Below are 17205 nucleotides of genomic sequence, written 5' to 3'. Positions count from 1 at the left end.
CTCTAAAAGCACTATGCCTTAAAATACTTCTAAAAGTTGGCAACAATTAAGGAAAACACCAAGGGCAAACAGAATTATGCAGAAAATTTTTAGAAGTCAATAAATTGCTAAAGAATTTTCAACAGCTATGTTTGTCCTACTGCAATTATCTCAGATGAGGGGTCACCTCATGGTGCACAATGAGCTGAAGGGAGGCATAAGAAATAATCATTTATAAAACCTAAATATAAAATCATGTAAATATATATATAAGTACATAATATATAAATCATTATATGTATCATTAAATATAAATATATAAATTATTTAAATATATAAATCATTTCTAGAACCCAGTGTGACACGAGTCTCACCTAAGCAACTACAAAACTGAGACACAGAAAATCTCCACTGAGATACCTGGAAAACACTGACACAGTTGAGAATTTCTCCTAAACTGAATGTGTAGGACAAAAATATCTAAAACCAAGCTTTCCTGAGCTTGTCTGGATGCCACTAAGGATGGCACAGGGAAAGGTACATGCAGACAATTAATTTTTTCTGCTGTACTTCAGTGTTTTGAAGTCGCAGCTACATCCAAACTAGATTTAACTACACAGAAACCTGTTAAAAATCCATTTGTTTGACAGCCCAAGCCTGGATCTGTCCTTGGAGAACAGCCAAAGAGAAGCATGAATCTTTTAAAAAAAACACAAGAGATATTAAACTACACTTAACTGGATTTATGCACCATTCCTTTGCATTTACATCATATAAACACCAGTAATTTTTTTTTTTAAAAGCAAAACTACAGGCCCTGATTCTTATTTAGATTAAGGTTCTTTTTCACAGCTCTTGTGTAGAGGCCTTAAAATAAACACACTTAAATGATACTTAACACTGTCAAACAGAGAAAAGAGACTCCAGTGCAAACAATCCCAGAGTGGAGATGGATGACAGGGATCACAGATAAGTAATGGCAGGACAAAAAAAAGACCATTCCAGGCCAAGGCAACCAGATCCTTCACTGGGATTAGTTGGGAAATCAGATTCCTGGCAAGAAAATGCTGCTTCTGTGCAATGATCTGTAACCAGAAGCCAAGGAGGAAGGAGAAGGGAACACTCCTGGGAAAAAGTTCAGCAGCAAAGTGGTCCCAGTGACCTACCTTTAACCTGCAGACAGGTGAGAGCAGCTCCACTGAGGGGGAAAAGCACCAGAGCCACGGTCTGTGGGTGCTCTGTCCCAGACACCACCCAGAGAAAAAGGGACAGCCTCTGCACCTCCTTCAGACCTCAGCTGGCTCAAAAAGGAACTGAAAGATTTAGGGGTTATTTTATGGCAGAGAGACTGAATGAAAAAATAAGAGGCCACAATTAGGCTCCCACGCCCGGCCACGAAAAGCAGGTGCAAGGATTTCTCAGAGCTGGTGGGATTTGGGAGTCACCATCCCCTGGAAGTGTTCAAAACTGTGCAGATGTGGCACTCTGGGATGTGGTTTAGTTCCCATGTAGCAGTGCTGGGTTAGTGGTTGGACTTGATGATCTTAGAGATGTTCTTCATCCTTAATTCTGTGATTCTGTAACGACCAGCAAGTTTTATCTTCCCATTTTCATACTGCAAACTGCCATCAGTCCTGGTCCCCAAACTTTTCCACGTCCATAATGCACATCAGGGCAGATTCAACAGTTCCATGAGGGATTTCTAAAGATCCCAAAGATGTCCAAACACATGATATGAATTTCCTCATTTTAAGAAGGCCAGAGAAAGGTGCTTTTATGCAGGTGGGCATGGACACACCTCCATATACAGAAGCAAGGGGGCTTTGGGGGCTTCACTAAATTTCTGTAACACGAAATCTTCCTCACACTACAAAGTTTGGTGAAGAAACTATAATAATCCAGTCTATAGAACAAAACATTTCTTATTTTAATGCCACATTATCAGTCTAAACCTGTTTTTTTAAATAAAATTCACACTACATCCACATTTTTAACCTGAATCAGACTAGTGTTATATTTTTTTATTATAATATTGAGTGTTTTTTAAAAAATTGCACTTGATAATACATTAAACTACTTCTAGTAATTTAATTCTAGCATTTTCACAGCTACAGAACCCTAAACAAAGCTACTTGCTACCACAGAACCCAGGTTTTTAACAAAACTGGCTTGTTCCAACCAAGCACAGTAAAACAGTTGATTTCAAACTTATTTTAGAAGTGTAACTGCAGCTACACTACAGAATATCCTGGCACTACTACACTGGTCATAAATCAAACAGGATCATATCTTTACTACCAGGATTAAAACCATGGAAATCTGCAGAGTAGGCCAAGCCTCCTTTTTTTATTGTGGAAAGGCAGAGTGGGCTGAACCCATCTGGACCAGTAAGCTGGCTCTATGTTATGTTTTTATCAGTGTAATATTATTATTATTGACCAAAAAGAACTCTTTAGCTGGCACTGGCAATGAACACCCTTTTTTCCTTCTCCTGACTGTGAATGTGCTACGTTGCCTCAGTAAGAACAGGGATCCTGGAGCAAGGCAAAAGGTCTGTTTAACCCAAAATAGCCACTCCAAAAGCAGATTAAAGATTTATCCCATCTATAAAATAATGGATGAATCCATCTTCTCCTGTGAATTCATTCCTCTCTTTCTATTTATACCTCTGGCTTTCTCATTAACCTGTGCCAGTCTGTTGGACAATTACATTTGCATGGAAAACAAAGTCCTTTCACTTCTTCAATCTGACAATTGCATGGCACGTTCTCCACTTTTTTAAAAAAAACTGTGAATTACCATTCCCTACTTATTATCTTGGTATCAGCCATAAATGATACGAATCTCCCTGTCAAAAAAAAAAAAAAGACAACCACCCTAGACTATGTCTCTCCTCTTATCAATGTAAATTTTTTATCTCCTCTCTTCCTTGTCACCCTTCCCACCACCGAGGTGGTTCTGGTATTATCTCTGAGATGGAACTGTATATAAAGCAGATAAATGGGAATGTGTGACTGACTCATGTAATGGCTTAATAATAGCTTCCATTCTGCCCTTCATTATTTTTTTAATTCCTGCATTTTTATCTTTTTTGATCCTGGTGAGCATTAAGGCTTAAAGGAATAACAGATGAATGAGATGCCAGGACCTGTGGAATCTGCTTCATCTAAAATTTTTGCCTGAATGAGACTTTAAGAATAAAACATATCTCTTTTTATACATATACATAAAGGATACTCCACTTACATACAGAACCTATCCTGCCAGCCTGGCATACTTAAAATAATCAATTAATATCTCTTATCTACATTTAAACAACACACATACATACGTATTAATTTTTTTAAAAATGAGTTTTAGCCTACTGAAACTATTTCAATGTGGGCACAAAGAGGGTTCAGTTTTAATCAACAGTTTTAAACATGCAGCTCCATGTTAATGTAAGGCTTACAATAACATCTTATGCTTCAGGACTTCAGCTACTCAGCTGAGAAATCATCTTTTTTCCCTTAATGTGACTCCTTGGGACCACAGCTGCTAAAGGGCATCTAAGCAGAATGAGTCAGGGCTCCTCTGTGAGGGGAAGAATTCACTCAAGGGTCTGGGTTTTGTCTTCTGACTTCTGTTCTTTGTACCTACCCCTTAAATTCTCAGAGTTTTTGGAGGAGGTAAATATATTTTGTGATTAAAACCTTCGAGGCTCACGGACAAGAGCAGTAACAAGGAGTGGTCTTGGGCACTCCTTTAAAAGCCAAATTCTTGAGGAGAATATTTTTTAGGGAATTCTTAAGGAGAATATTTTTAAGCAGAAGAGCAATTTGAATTCTTCCAGCTGCATTTTCTCTGTGGATCAACAGTTGTGTGGAGCTCCCACTCCCTGCAGGTGCCAGGGCTGTGTGTGCCCCGTGCCACGGGAGCTGCTGGCACCTGCAACCTCCTCTCAGTGTGCTCCTGATTATCCCAAACTGGGCCAGACACAGGAATCCTTCACAAAAAACTCTCTCCAGATCCATCTAGAAGCAGGAGACAGGGAGAAGAGAGAAGGGGAGGGGAGCAGGAAGGGTTAGAACCAGTCAGAGCTCTCAGGATTTACCAGAGGAACGTTAAATAGGGGATGTCAAAGCTGTGATGTCAAAGCTGTGATGTCAAAGCTGTGATGTCAAAGTAAGAAGGATTTTAGGTCTTTTCCTTATTATCCAGCACTTTTTGGTGCTTTACAGAGGCATCTACAGTATCAGACATACAACTTTATTTCTTACTTCTCATCAAACTGGGCTTCATTGCTGGTTGTCTTCTTTCTAAAGGACAGAACTATCCATGGCATTTTCAATCAACATTTTTGCCCCTGAAAAAAACAGTGTCCTCCAAAAACTGCTGTTTAGAGCTTCTGCTCTCTTGAGACTTTCAATGTCTGAGCAATGCAAAGCCTCTCCCATCTCTGGTTTTGAGGTAGAAGACAGGTGGAACTAATGTCTTTTTACACAGAGAGGCATCATCACCAACTTGCCCTCATTTAAAATTGCAGTAAGTCAGGACTTACTGTCTTGAGCCACTTTTCTAAGGCTCTTCCTTCTTTATGAGGATTTTGCAGTTTGAAATGCACAATTCTGAGGCATTAGGATCAGTAAAAGCTTCTTTCTGAGGAGGTTAAAATCACTTTGCTTCCCTATTGAAAGGTGTAATTTTCAATTCATGTCCTTTATTTCTTTCCTAAACTGCATAAAGACATAGCCCCTTCTGAGGCAAGATGTGAATACCAGTGCTCCATTCCCCAGGCAGAAAATAACATTTATTAGCCTTTTTCTGGTAGCAGCAATGACAGGGTTGTGTCCATGATCTTTGCAAATTCCAGCAGTGGTCTCCTCTACACAAATACACATTTTGCTGTTCACTTCATCCACTTCTGGCAGAAATAACCACAGGGCAGGGACAGAAAGGGTACCCTCAGCTGAGAAAAGATGCTGCTAAGATGCCACTCAGGTGATTTCTCTTCTCTCTGCTGCCAAAATGCAGTTCTTGCAAGGAATCCCCATGAGCAGCAACTGGAACTGAGTCAATCAGAGCCCCCAGAGCTCATTGCACACCAAAACCCCCCAAAGACCCCTGAGTTTGCAGAGCAGCAGAAGCTCTGCAGGATCTCTTTCAAAGGGGTTGTGCTGCTGTGCCCAGCACTGGGTTGGCTTTTTTTTTTTTAGCTCTTTCCTAAAGTAAAAAGCAGATGGAGACCCAGAGACCCAAGCTGCTCAGACAAGATCTGGGAGCTTTGACAGCCACGTGGGGTGAGCTGCATCCACCAGGAAAAGTCATCTTTTTCCCAAAGGCATCTGTGTTCACTTCTGCCCCACATAAAGGTTCAGCACTGGAGGTTATTTTTGTTCTGTGGCCTCCAAAGCTTCGTGTCCTGCTCTGGAAGTGAACCTCCACAAAAAGATTGGGATTTCGTAACGTTGAGAAATCCCAGATCCCCTCAGGACTGAGCTGGGAAAAACAGCAACTGGGAGAACACCCCCTTTCCTGCTCTAAACTGTGTTTTCCAGAGATGTATCCTGTGTTAATATTCCTGTTGTGATTGACAGGAATGTGTTGTAAACTCTGTGAACAGACACCAAGGGCATTATTTATGGCAAGAAAGCTGCTGACAAATCACATTTCAAATCAGATGCAAATACTCTAATGGGTAAAGGGGAAAACATGAGGAGAACCCAAGAAAAAAACTCTTCTATTCATTCTGGTGACCCCAATTACACCTACAGTTATAAAACAGAAAATGTTGTAAGAATTACAGGATAACAAGCAAGGATTACCAGGAAAAACTACAGGATGTGTCTCATTCAAGTAAATTCCTTCTTATCAGCCTAATTCTAATTGTTGATCCTTAATTGCTGATGCTCTTTTTAATTTCCATATATTCCAAGAAGACAGGTAAGGCTCATGACCAAATTCCCAGGTACACAAAGAGCCATTAAATGGAATATGCAGAAGACAAGAACGTGAAGATCTTCTGCCTGCCCTCCCTAAGCTGTTTCATGATTAATAATTACCTTTAAAAGATTTCAAAGATAACACATCAGCAATTAAAGGACTGCACATGGCTGGAGTGTAACTCCAGAGTGATGGGTTTTAATAAAAGATCAAAATACTCTTCTCTGTGCTGGGATCATTTTGGTAGAGACAATGTTACAGCAAGACAGACTGACAGGCAAGCCAGCACTTCAATTTTTACAGAGAACATTTTAAAACATGAACTATAATTCTCAGCCTAATTGTTCTGTGAACTTATTTGTTGCCAATATCATTATTTTTGTTGAGTGTTGTTTTATACTGGAATAGTAAAGACAACATGATGTGTAAAGGCACATTCCTCCTATGACTGGTATAAGCACATTCCTAATATTACAGTTACAGGAATTCCAGAGCCTTGGAGGAGCTGTGGGCCTATGGAAGAGCAGGAAAATTTTATGTTGGGCCACTGGAAGGTGAATTAGCTGTGACCACACCCCTGCACCTCCAGGTAGATACACACACAGATAGTTCCATCAGCAGCTCACTGACATGTTTCTATTGTCCTGAGAAACCCAAGGAAAACAAACTGCTTGTATAATTAAATATCTCTCCAAGTACTTCAATTTGAAAGTGTTTTTCATGACAGGCAGCTCTAAAGAAAATCTTGGGGACTGGATATATTTAGATACATAAAAGTGTGAGCAGACTTTTGCTCACACTTCAGCTCCTGCCAGCTGGAAATGCAGAACATCAGAATGGGAATGAAGCAGAGTTAGAACTCAGGAGCTGGAACTGCTCCTCCACTTCCATCACCTCACAGCAAATTTTATGTTCAGTTTGATGAGGATATCACACTGAGATTGTGTCACAACTGAGCCTGACACAACCTGTCAGAATGTCACACTCAAAATGTGATTAATTAATGAGATTGATCCGATTGATGTGAAATCAGAGGGATGGAAAGAGCTGCCCAAACAAACTCCAGACATGACTTTAACTCTCCTGGTTGAAATGGTACAGTCAGAGCAACCTCCTGTCCAGTTAAAAGTCTATCAGCTGCCATTAGAAATAAATGCAATGTCCAAAAGTCCCACCAGAGAAATTCTTCAAATCAAACTTTACCTGATAACATAAGTCCTAAAGGGTATAATGTGCTGCATGACAGCAGGGATGTGTAGCCATATTCTGATCTATAATGCAAAAACAGAAAGAGAGAAAAACTTCATTAATGACATTTAAAGAGAATGGCAAAAAAAAAATGAAATATTGTTGGTACATTTGCACGTGCAACCCCACTTTAAAAAAAGGTTTTCTTGGTGTTTTCCATTTTTCATTCAACTTCAACCTCTTAATTTCCTTGTTTTCAAAACAGGAGTTGCATCTTTCCTGCTTGTCAGCTGGAAAATATACACTTTGTATAAATAGTATCCTACTGCTCAGGTGCCTCATTTTTTAAAATTTTCTGTAGTTTCTTCAGTAGGAAAAATTGCTACTCAGCCCTGTGGGGTTTCTTTTTTTCTTTTCAAGTCCACCAGAAGATTATTCCATTCTTTCTGTTCCTTGCAAATCGCTCCTAAATCGAGTAACATCATTTGACTTGTGGTGTTTTTGCTTCTTAGGGCTTATGTATCCTATAAAATAGTGTTTTACAAGCACAGGTTTTTCACCACCACGTTTGCATTTCTCCTATTTGCAATTCTCCCTTTTACCACCTTTGGAAAGAAGATGCAAGAAGAAAAATATATGCAGAGGAAAAAAAACACCCTGAAACAGCTACTGGGCACCTCTGTGAGGGAAAGGACCAACCAAACCACTTCCACAGGCCAAGTTAGAATTCCCATCTGCATTTCAAACAGGAGCAGGGATCCTGTTAAACCTGTTACAGAGAGAAAACTACGTGCCAGGGAAGGGATGAAACAGCAGCAGCTCTTCCCTCCCCAGGTAATTTTAATCATGTGCACACACAAAGCTCTTGGGAAAAGCCAACACTGTCACTCAGGGCCATCTGGCCTTAAAACAAGAGTTCACCTTAGCCAGGATTTCTTGCATCAGTGGCAAAGAATTCAATTCTGTATGTAGAAAATGCACATTCTCCTCCTTGCCAGGAGAGAGAACGAGATTAGGCTGGAAGAAAAGTGTATCCCCAGTGCTGCTCGGCAGCATTTCCATAATGAACCAAAGAACTTTTTTCAGAACTGACCCAAAAAGTTATTTGCAGACTACTTTTCACAGGGCAACAAGAAGAAGCTACTTTGCAAAACAAACCACTCAAAATCTTCCCCTTGTAAAAAAAAACCAAAAACCACTTGGAATAAGCCTCTGATCCAAGAGGGGAAAAAATGCAAACATCCCAAAGATACAAAGTGTAACTGGAAGATGCTGGTGCTGGAAACAGGAATTCAATAACATTTTGACAGGGAGTAGCAGGGATGACAAAGATCCCATTGTATTTACACAATCTGATGTTTAACATGGTGTGCTCTGTTCCACAGGGAGCAGGAGACAGCAAAGAAAATGTATTTCTTTGTGAAAGAAAAGTATGAAGTGGTTTCATCATTTTGTTCTTACAGCTTTCACCCTTCACAGCAGTTTTTCTTCTGCATCTATTCAAACTTCTAAAGCCATTTTATACATCTGTGTACTTGCATTACATACAACCTTCAGCCTCAGAATTCAATTAAAGGATCATTTCACATGTTACAAATGAAAATATAATTTCAAACATGTTAAATATTCAAATCCTGAATTATTTAAATGACCTAAAAAGAGCATATATAAAATGACATGAACTAGCACCCTTAAAATGATAAAAAATAATATCAAATTACATTAAAAATCCTTCAACTTGGTTTTTTTTTTGCTTCCAGCTGCTTTTAAGACAAAGTATTCACTGCATCTGTTCTGTTCTCAAGTTTCAGAAGGGTTTTTTCCTATTATTTACCCTTTATCAGAGGTAATTAGTTGCTAAAAGGCAGAGCACCTCTCAACAGCTTTTACTTCTGATTCAGCTTTGGAAGTTTCACCCAGTAAAATGGATGTGAGGTTTAAACCCTGCACAGAACAAGCTGTAGGTCATTCACCATTTCACTATCAGAAATATTTACTGAATTATCTATATTTACCTATGTTATATGAATTATACAGAGAAGCGAGAGAAACATAAAACAAAGAGAAACATTATATCAAAATCATCATTATAAAAGGAAAGAAATATCTTATTTTAATATTAATATTGGCAAGGTAAAATGTATTTTATAAAAAAACCAGCTACCTCATTTGGATCTAATAAATATATTGCATCTGAAAGTCAGAAGCAGTGCTAACAAGTACAGAGTGACACCAAAATGCAGCAAGTAGATGAATAAGGCACATTAATTACACATAAAACAACATCTTCTTATACTTTCTGCAGTGAACTGACAGATAAAATCTAAATTTAATTTTTTTTTAAAACAGTTTTCCCTTAACTCACACAGATTTGCCAGCAAAGCAGGAGCTCAAAAGAAAGATGCTGGTTGAATGGGAAGAGCTGCAATGGTGGAAGAGGTTGAAGAAACAGTTCTTCTGGTTATGGTTTGGATTGAATTTCATTTTATCTGGCAGGTTTAACCACAGAGCTCACCTAAAATAGCTCCAAGAAAGAGCTAAATGTGCCACCTACTAGAAAAAAAAGTAAATGCAAAGTTGCCAAATAATTGTCTGCAAGGAGAAAGTCTGATGATAAATATTTTGGGTTAAGGGCACATCACCGAGAATAAAGAAAATAAACAATTTATGTGGAGAAAAATAAAGATTTCAAAAAGGACAAAGAAGCAAAGCAGTTGCAGTGGGATGGGATATGCAGGAAATGGGATTTGCAGGCAGAATGCTTACTGAAAAACAAGGATTTCAAATTGCCAAGGGTGTCAAAATGATGCTGAACTCCCTTCCCATGAGGCACAACAAACTCCTGGTTTCCTTTTTGCCCACATGTAATTTCCACCAGACAGGGCACAACTTCATATTCTCACATTACACCAAGTTTTCCTGTGTCCTCTTTCAGGTCTGGGGTTTATTTTCATCACCAATCTTCAAATCTCCACTGAAATCAGTTTGTAATTCCACCAGTCACAAATCACTGTGATTTCAAATCACTGAGGTGATGGAAGATGTGCATTCTCAAACTAAATGAGAATAAAAGATGACCCCCTCCATGCTGCAAATAATATACTATAATAGAAATAATAGAAATATTTGTAATAATATAAAAATCACAGAAATCCCAAAGAAATCCATTTGTGCCTCACAAGAAGAGCTACAAAGTTAAAATATCCTGAGGAACTCAAGATATTTCCATGGCACAATTTCAGGGACAGCAATGACTTCTGACAACATTCTTCTAAGTTTCATCTGGGGCTGTTACAATCTTCATATTGAGGTAGAAATCTGAAAAAAAATCTCCTTGGGAGCTTTGGGAGGTGGGGAAGTTTGGACAATGGGAGTTCTTGAACGACAAAACGCCACATTCCCAACAAGGAAAATCTTCCAGCCTTTTTTATCCCTGCCTGCTCTTCCAGAATCCTTCCAGACTTCCTTTTTTGTGCTGAATTTCTAGGGAATACTTACATTGGATACCACTGTGATGAAGGCATGTGCTATGAGAAAGGGCAGCGTCTCGGGGCTCCCGTACTCGAAACAATCCTTCATGAGGGAAAGGCCATTTTTGCCACAGAACAGACAAACATAACGAAGCAAGTGCAAGGGGACTTCTACATCCTGCAAAAATATAAAAAAAGGAAGAATTTTAATCATCAGTTAGAGCCATGAAGTCATCCAATGAGTGTAACACAATGAATGAACGTGGTTATTTGAAGTTTCTGGGATAACTTACGTTCATATCACAGAATGCCCCTAATATATTGCTTTCTTGAGCTGAAATATCCTGTTGAAAAAGAAAACAAAAAAGCAGAGTTAACTGAAGCAAGAAAAACACATTTACAGAACAAAAAACCATTTTGGTAAACAAGTGACCATTACCAGATATATCACTGTCACCCAACAGAAAAAAAGCAAACTCCTCATTCAGGGGAAGACACAAATTTTGCTCCACTTTTACATTCCAAAACACACTTTTCCATACTTTTTACTTTGTTAAGAAGTAGATATAAGCACACAAAGATACGCTCATGAGAACATCTCAGTGGTTCTCTCAACACCTGGATTAACAGATTATTCTACAATCCCAGCCCCTTCAGATCCCCAGTTTTTTCAAGAGGAATATGGCACACAGAGCAGAACCGACCCAGGGAACTCTGGAAGGCAATTTCTCCATAAAGATGAGACACAAATGCAAACACCCGAATTTAGATGAACTGCAGGATGTCCCACAATCCTGCATTTCATGATTTAAGGGGTTAAAGCTGTCAAATTATTCATTGCCAGCAGAATATTAAAATTCTCCAACTTCCACTACTATATATTTTTATATGTAGCAAAACACATCATAAAATGGAAGTGTCATATTCTTACAGGATTAAGGCAAGATGGGGAAGGAATTGTATCACCCTATCACTCTGTTAACTACTTGCTGCAACCAGAAATCTATTTTCTAGAAGTGCTAAACTGAAGAGGGTTTGGGAAAACAGCTTTTCTTTTTAATGCCCACTTGTTGGGCAACAAAGAGCAGGAAGTTTCTTTATTAGGGCTGTAACACCTCTTGGGTGTTTGGGGCACATAGCTGGGGGCAAAAAGGGCATTGGAGGTATAATATGTGACAGTAAAACACAACATTGCCATGGATACAAATTCCTCTTCCCATCCCTCTCCAGTACTGACAGTCACCAATCAAATGGAAGTTGAACAGAAAGTTGAGTTTTTTAAGTGAAACTTCCTGACTATATTTTAAATAGCTGTGTAGGAGTGAGCTTCCAACTGTACCAGAGGATGCTGGAGGCAAGCAATTTTGGATGGATTAAGTGTGATACAAACATTTTGAATTATTCAATATGCTCATATTATAGCTAAGCATTTATTTTTCCTTTTTTTTCCCCCCCACTGAACTCCAAGTCATGCCTGAACTCGTGATACTCCAGCAGTTCTTTTTAAAGCAGCTCTGGAGGCAGTAGGTGGTGTGTTTTTAAGCAGCAAGGAAAGGTGTTCAGTGCTCTGCTCAGGAAAACTGCAGGAAGAGGGTGAGAAATTTCATTAGTTTTCTTGAATAAAACAGAGACCTGTTGTCAAGTCAACTCCAGCTCCTGGAATGCAGGAACCTCCACAGGGAGGGCTGTGGGACAAGTCTTGCAAAGCTTGTAAAAGTCCTGCAGTTGAGAGGCTGAGTCTGGAAACGTGACTTCTTGGAGATGTGGAACAGAACAGCCTGAAAGCTCCTGAAGCTCAAATTTACCAGGAAATAAGAGAATTCCTCATGGGAATCTACTATGGGGTTAAAGCTCACCATCACTTCACGGGATCTTACAGCATTCCTGGACCTAAAGGGGGCTGGAGAAAAGCTGGAGAGGGACTTTTCACCAAGGCAGGCAGGGATGGTGTTGTCCCAAAGCCCTCCAGCAACAGGAAAAGGGGGAATGGCTTCACACTGAAAGAAGGTGGGTTCAGATGGGATATTAGGAAGAAATTCCTCTCTGTGAGGGTGGGGAGGCCCTGGCACAGGCTGCCCAGAGAAGCTGTGGCTGCCCCAACCCTGGAAGTGTCCAAGGTCAGGTTGGACAGGGCTTGGAGCAACCTGAGATAGTGGAAGGTGTCCCTGCCCATGGCAGGAGGGTGGAACTGGGTGAAAATATTTACTTGGAGAAGCAGAAGAGCACAAGATTCCAAACAGGGAACTACAGCTACAGACACCTGAACAACTGATTTTTTTCCCCCTCTTTCATTTCATCCCATCAAGAACTGCTCCATGCTCAGGTAACTCCCTTTGGATTCAATGTTCATTCTGAGCCACTGCAAAGTTCAGGAGTTCACATTGTTGCTTCTCTCTCCACAGGATTTTAAGAGCCTCCTTTTATAGATTTTTCCTTCCTCTGAAGTGTATTAAACTTGCTGCTCAAAGTATGAAAAGAACAGAGCATACAGTCTTAAAACTACCCTGCATGCAAGAGCTCTTAAAAATATCCATAAATCCAAAAAAATATGAAGCTCATTTCAAAGCATGAACATTGCTCAAAAAAAAAACAAAAACAATAGCACTTATAAAGATATTTTGAGCGAATTTTGTTTAGGATGAAAATTAGACACAAAGGCCTCTCAGGGCACCAAAACTATTGGGAGATTTTAACACAAGCAAAGGGTGTTGTGGTCTTCCTGAATTCCTACACCAGGGAAAACCTCCTACTTCCACAAGGATGTTTTTCTTCTCCACTAGACAGTCAAGTGTAACATGGCTCTGGCAAGCCCCTCATAAGAGGATTAGACTTCAAGAGTTGTCTGCTGCCATCGAGAACAAAGACCTTGGAGGTGTGTGCAGAGTAAAGGATAATGGGAATACCGGCTGCTCATGGAATAACACCATGGGAAAGCCTTACATTGGACACTTTTTAACTGACAGCCCAACTGGTCATTCCCAGGCAAAGTAAAACCTCACTGGGTGTGATGACTCCATGAAATGGGGCAAATTCAGCTCAAGAATCTGGAACAGGGAATTTCTGAAGTCAGGGTGGAGACTGGAGTCCGTTTTGCATCAGCAAATTTCCCTTTTTCCAGGGCAAAAGAAATGCTTCGAGGGAGAAGAAGAGCTACAGCAGCTTCTCCCAACAAATTCCTGACAGATTTAGTCTGTCCAGGAATCTGTTTAACTTACCAATTATAGACAACATACTTCAAACAGGGATTTTAATTTTATGATCCTTTGAGGACTGAGACCAAGCCTGATTTAAAACAAAAAGTGCTGTCATTACTGGGACTAACCACTTGTCTCAATTTAACTAAGATGTGCTTTAGACTGAAATCCAAAATCCAATTCTAAACCTCCTGAAATCCAAAATCAAGTTTTAAACCTCCTGAAATCCAAAATCAAATTCTAAACCTCAGTGAGTTACTCGCAGGAGCAAAAGGTTTTGACATTAAAATGTCTAACAGTGCTTTAGAATAACAGAATCCCAGTGCTTCCTAAATATAGAAGATATCAGTTTGTGAGAACAATTCTTGATGCTGGGACCTTTAAAAAGCAAAGAAAAAAAAAATCTCCCTCTGAAAAATGAAAAAGGTACATGACAAATATGGCAGGTGACATCTGGGTCTGAATCACTTCTAGGCTGCACACCAAGTAAAACAGAAATCCCATCAGGCACTCAGAGATTTTCTTCTTATCATTTGGAAGTGGAATTGAAAGAGAAGGAAAAAAAAATATATTAAATTGTCATTTAAAAGAATCAAGTGTGCCTGTACACAGAAAAGCTGTTCCAGGATTGTTCATCCCATATTCCTCTGGAGCTGCTTTCAGTCAGTGTCCCACAGAGGATAAATCACTTAAGTAGTCATTGATTTATTGTTTTTAACTGACAAGACAGATCTGCCCTCTGTAGCTCCTCCCTGCAGAGGCTGAGCTGCAGATTAATTGATGTGTGTGAAAGTTTAAAAGGCAGGTCAGGAAGAATGATGGGAAACCCGAAATCCACAAATCCTCCAATCCACAAATCCTAATTTTGCCTCCTTCTTCCACACACATATATTTGAAACAACTCTGTTCACTTACACCCAAACGTTTTGGAAACAAAATCACAAAATCCAGCCCAGAGCTCCCAAAACTCTCTAAATAAAAAATTAAAGAAGAGTGGGTTAACTGCAGTTTAATTGTCCAGTCTTTCTCAAAAATTTGTTGGACAGAAGCTTTTTCTATTGAGCTAAATGTACTTCTTTCCATATAAATATTGTAGAAGAACAGGTTATTTGTTATTAAACTGCCACAAGTTGCCAACCTTTACAAGAAATAAGTTTTTTCACCTAGGAAATGCTAACACCCTATTTATTCCGGAAACTGTGAATTCAACATGGTAGAATTTTTGCCTTAATTTTTGTTGTTGTTGGTTTGTTTTTCAGAAGAAAATAAGGTATAACAAATACCACAGAGAAAAAAATCAGCCCTGTGGAACAAAGCTACTTGTGCAGAGCTCAGTTATTCCAGTCGATTTAACAGCTCTTCCAACAAGTTTGGTCTTGCACAAAGTTCAGTTTCTGAAGCTTTGCTTCCAGAACCACAGATTGCAATGAAATTAGTAAACTATTAATGGGTTACCTTCAGGAAGAAAGACCTATTTTTTGCCTTTCTGTTATTTAACCAGTGGGACAACTCGGTGTACAGTTCCATCCAACATTATCAATATATTACCTGTAACAATTCAGCATATTTTAAAGAAAATGTAAGAGGATGTGTCAAGTTCCTGGGAGATTTTGTGCTGAAGTCAACAAGGAGAGCTGGACCTGAGAGCAAGGAGCACCAAACACACACAGCCTAGAACGATGAACCTTTCCCAAAATATTTCAGTGCAGACACAAAGAAGATTTACCTCTATTGTGGGATGGGTATTATGCTTATAAGCTGTGTAGAGAGGAAACTGAATCTGAAAGATCTTGGCCACACACAGCAGCAACTTCTCCTTCTCATCAGTGCTCCACAAGCCAAAAGCATCCGTGTTCTTGGCGGGCTCCTCCTCGGGCAGGAGACAAGTTCTTGCAGAATCGAATTTTTTCTCTATAGATTTTTGTCTCTCCCCATTTTCCTCTTGGTGAGACTCTCTCTCTACATTCAGGGGCTCCTCGTGGTTACTCTGCTCTTGCCATGTGGAGTCGATGTTGATAGTGCAATGTTTACAGAGCTGGTCCCGCAGAGCTTGAACTTGGGCAATCACTAAGTTAATGAGGGCACAAACTACTTGGTTAAAGATCTCCAGGTGTTTATACTCCTTGAAACAGCACAAACATTGTCTGCAAGCAAACAGGAAGGAAAAAACAAAAATAAAGAACTCTTCACGTTAAAACATTTGCAACAAAATATTTGACAGGCTCGAGAAAACCCAAAGGAAACAAGACTCCACCTGGAAGGAGTGGGAGTCACAAAGCCTTCCATAAACCCTGTGAGCATCCCATTGCTTCCAAAGGCTTATCAAAGCTAGGAGGTCCCTCATTTAGCAGCTGCTCCTGTGAGTAAAATACAGAAAAACCCTCTTGTGGGCAAGGTCATTGTGCTACTACAGCAGCAATGTTTGCCAGGATGTTTCTGAATCCATTTCCTCATCTGGTTTTCTCTATTGCTCTTCACTGCAATAAATCACCTGCCACTCTTGCCAGCCCTGGAAGAGCTCATGATTGTTATTTTCAAAGCAACAGGGCTGCAAAATAATTTTAGTTTTAATTGAGTGTTTAAGTTCACTTCCTTTGGATGGGGATCCCACGGACATCGGTGCCCTTTCCCCATCCAGGAAAATGCATTATCTCCAGGCCTTTTTGCACTTGGCAGGCTCAGAGACTGTTCCCCTGGTTATTTACTGACACACTGGAAGGGGAAAAGAACAAGGGGGAAAACTAAACACCATCCCTTTATCAATATAATGAGACAATTCAATAAAAACATCGATTAGAAAACTCTAACACAACTCTAATGGTGGGTGAGGATTAACTAGAGGTGTAAAATAAATTCTGGGTGTATAAACCCCCAGGGCAGATACCCTGGAACCTCTTCCTGGGCACATCTGCTTCTTCCATACAAACAAGCAACTTCCTCATTCTGAACAAAAAAATGGAGGATATTCCCTTAAAAAGATCTAAATGCTGGAGAACATGGAGAAGAAAGGCATCGATTCGGTGTCCTCACTGAAAATCAAAATTAAAGACTACAGACCCTGAGAGGGACTCTGCTCTTTCTCACTCCAATTCTACTACACTGTGTAACTCCTACATAAACTGAGAGCTGTCCTGTAGTAGAGACCTTTCTCCTGCTGGATGGAGAACAACAGCCCACGAGTAGAGTCCTCAGATATTAAAATAAGACAAAAATCACCCGTCTCTTTTCTGAAGAAAATGAGCAGACAAAAGACAGGGCAAGAAATCAACTCTGCAGAAGAGTTTTTGGAATCTCTTCTTAAACACAGCATTTAATTCGGAAACTGGGCTTAATAAATCCTAATTTGTAAGAAAAAAGTCAAGAGAAGCCAGAACTGTGACAGGTAGAGGGGGCTGCCTCCCCTGATGGAACACAAACATGTCCTGGAGCTCCAGCTCTTAAAGCACAGACTT

General features: G+C 39.7%; 1 protein-coding gene across 1 annotated transcript in view; it reads right to left on the bottom strand.

Moving 5' to 3' along the window:
• The window catches only part of USP34 (ubiquitin specific peptidase 34), a gene marked incomplete at its 5' end in the record, with an annotated part of 106549 nt that overhangs the window by 71300 nt on the left and 18044 nt on the right, over positions 1-17205 (bottom strand). The window contains 4 exons of the mRNA XM_029961637.1: positions 7105-7172; positions 10588-10737; positions 10853-10903; positions 15480-15897. Coding sequence (XP_029817497.1) covers positions 7105-7172; positions 10588-10737; positions 10853-10903; positions 15480-15897 — 687 coding nt within the window. The remainder of the gene's footprint in view (positions 1-7104; positions 7173-10587; positions 10738-10852; positions 10904-15479; positions 15898-17205) is intronic.

The sequence above is a fragment of the Manacus vitellinus genome, unplaced genomic scaffold, assembly GCF_001715985.3.
Source record: "Manacus vitellinus isolate BGI_N305 unplaced genomic scaffold, ASM171598v3 scaffold_38_pilon, whole genome shotgun sequence".
NCBI classification, from domain to species: domain Eukaryota; kingdom Metazoa; phylum Chordata; class Aves; order Passeriformes; family Pipridae; genus Manacus; species Manacus vitellinus.
The sequence above is the reverse complement of the archived record's forward strand: the minus strand, read 5'-3'. Positions and strand labels throughout refer to the sequence as shown.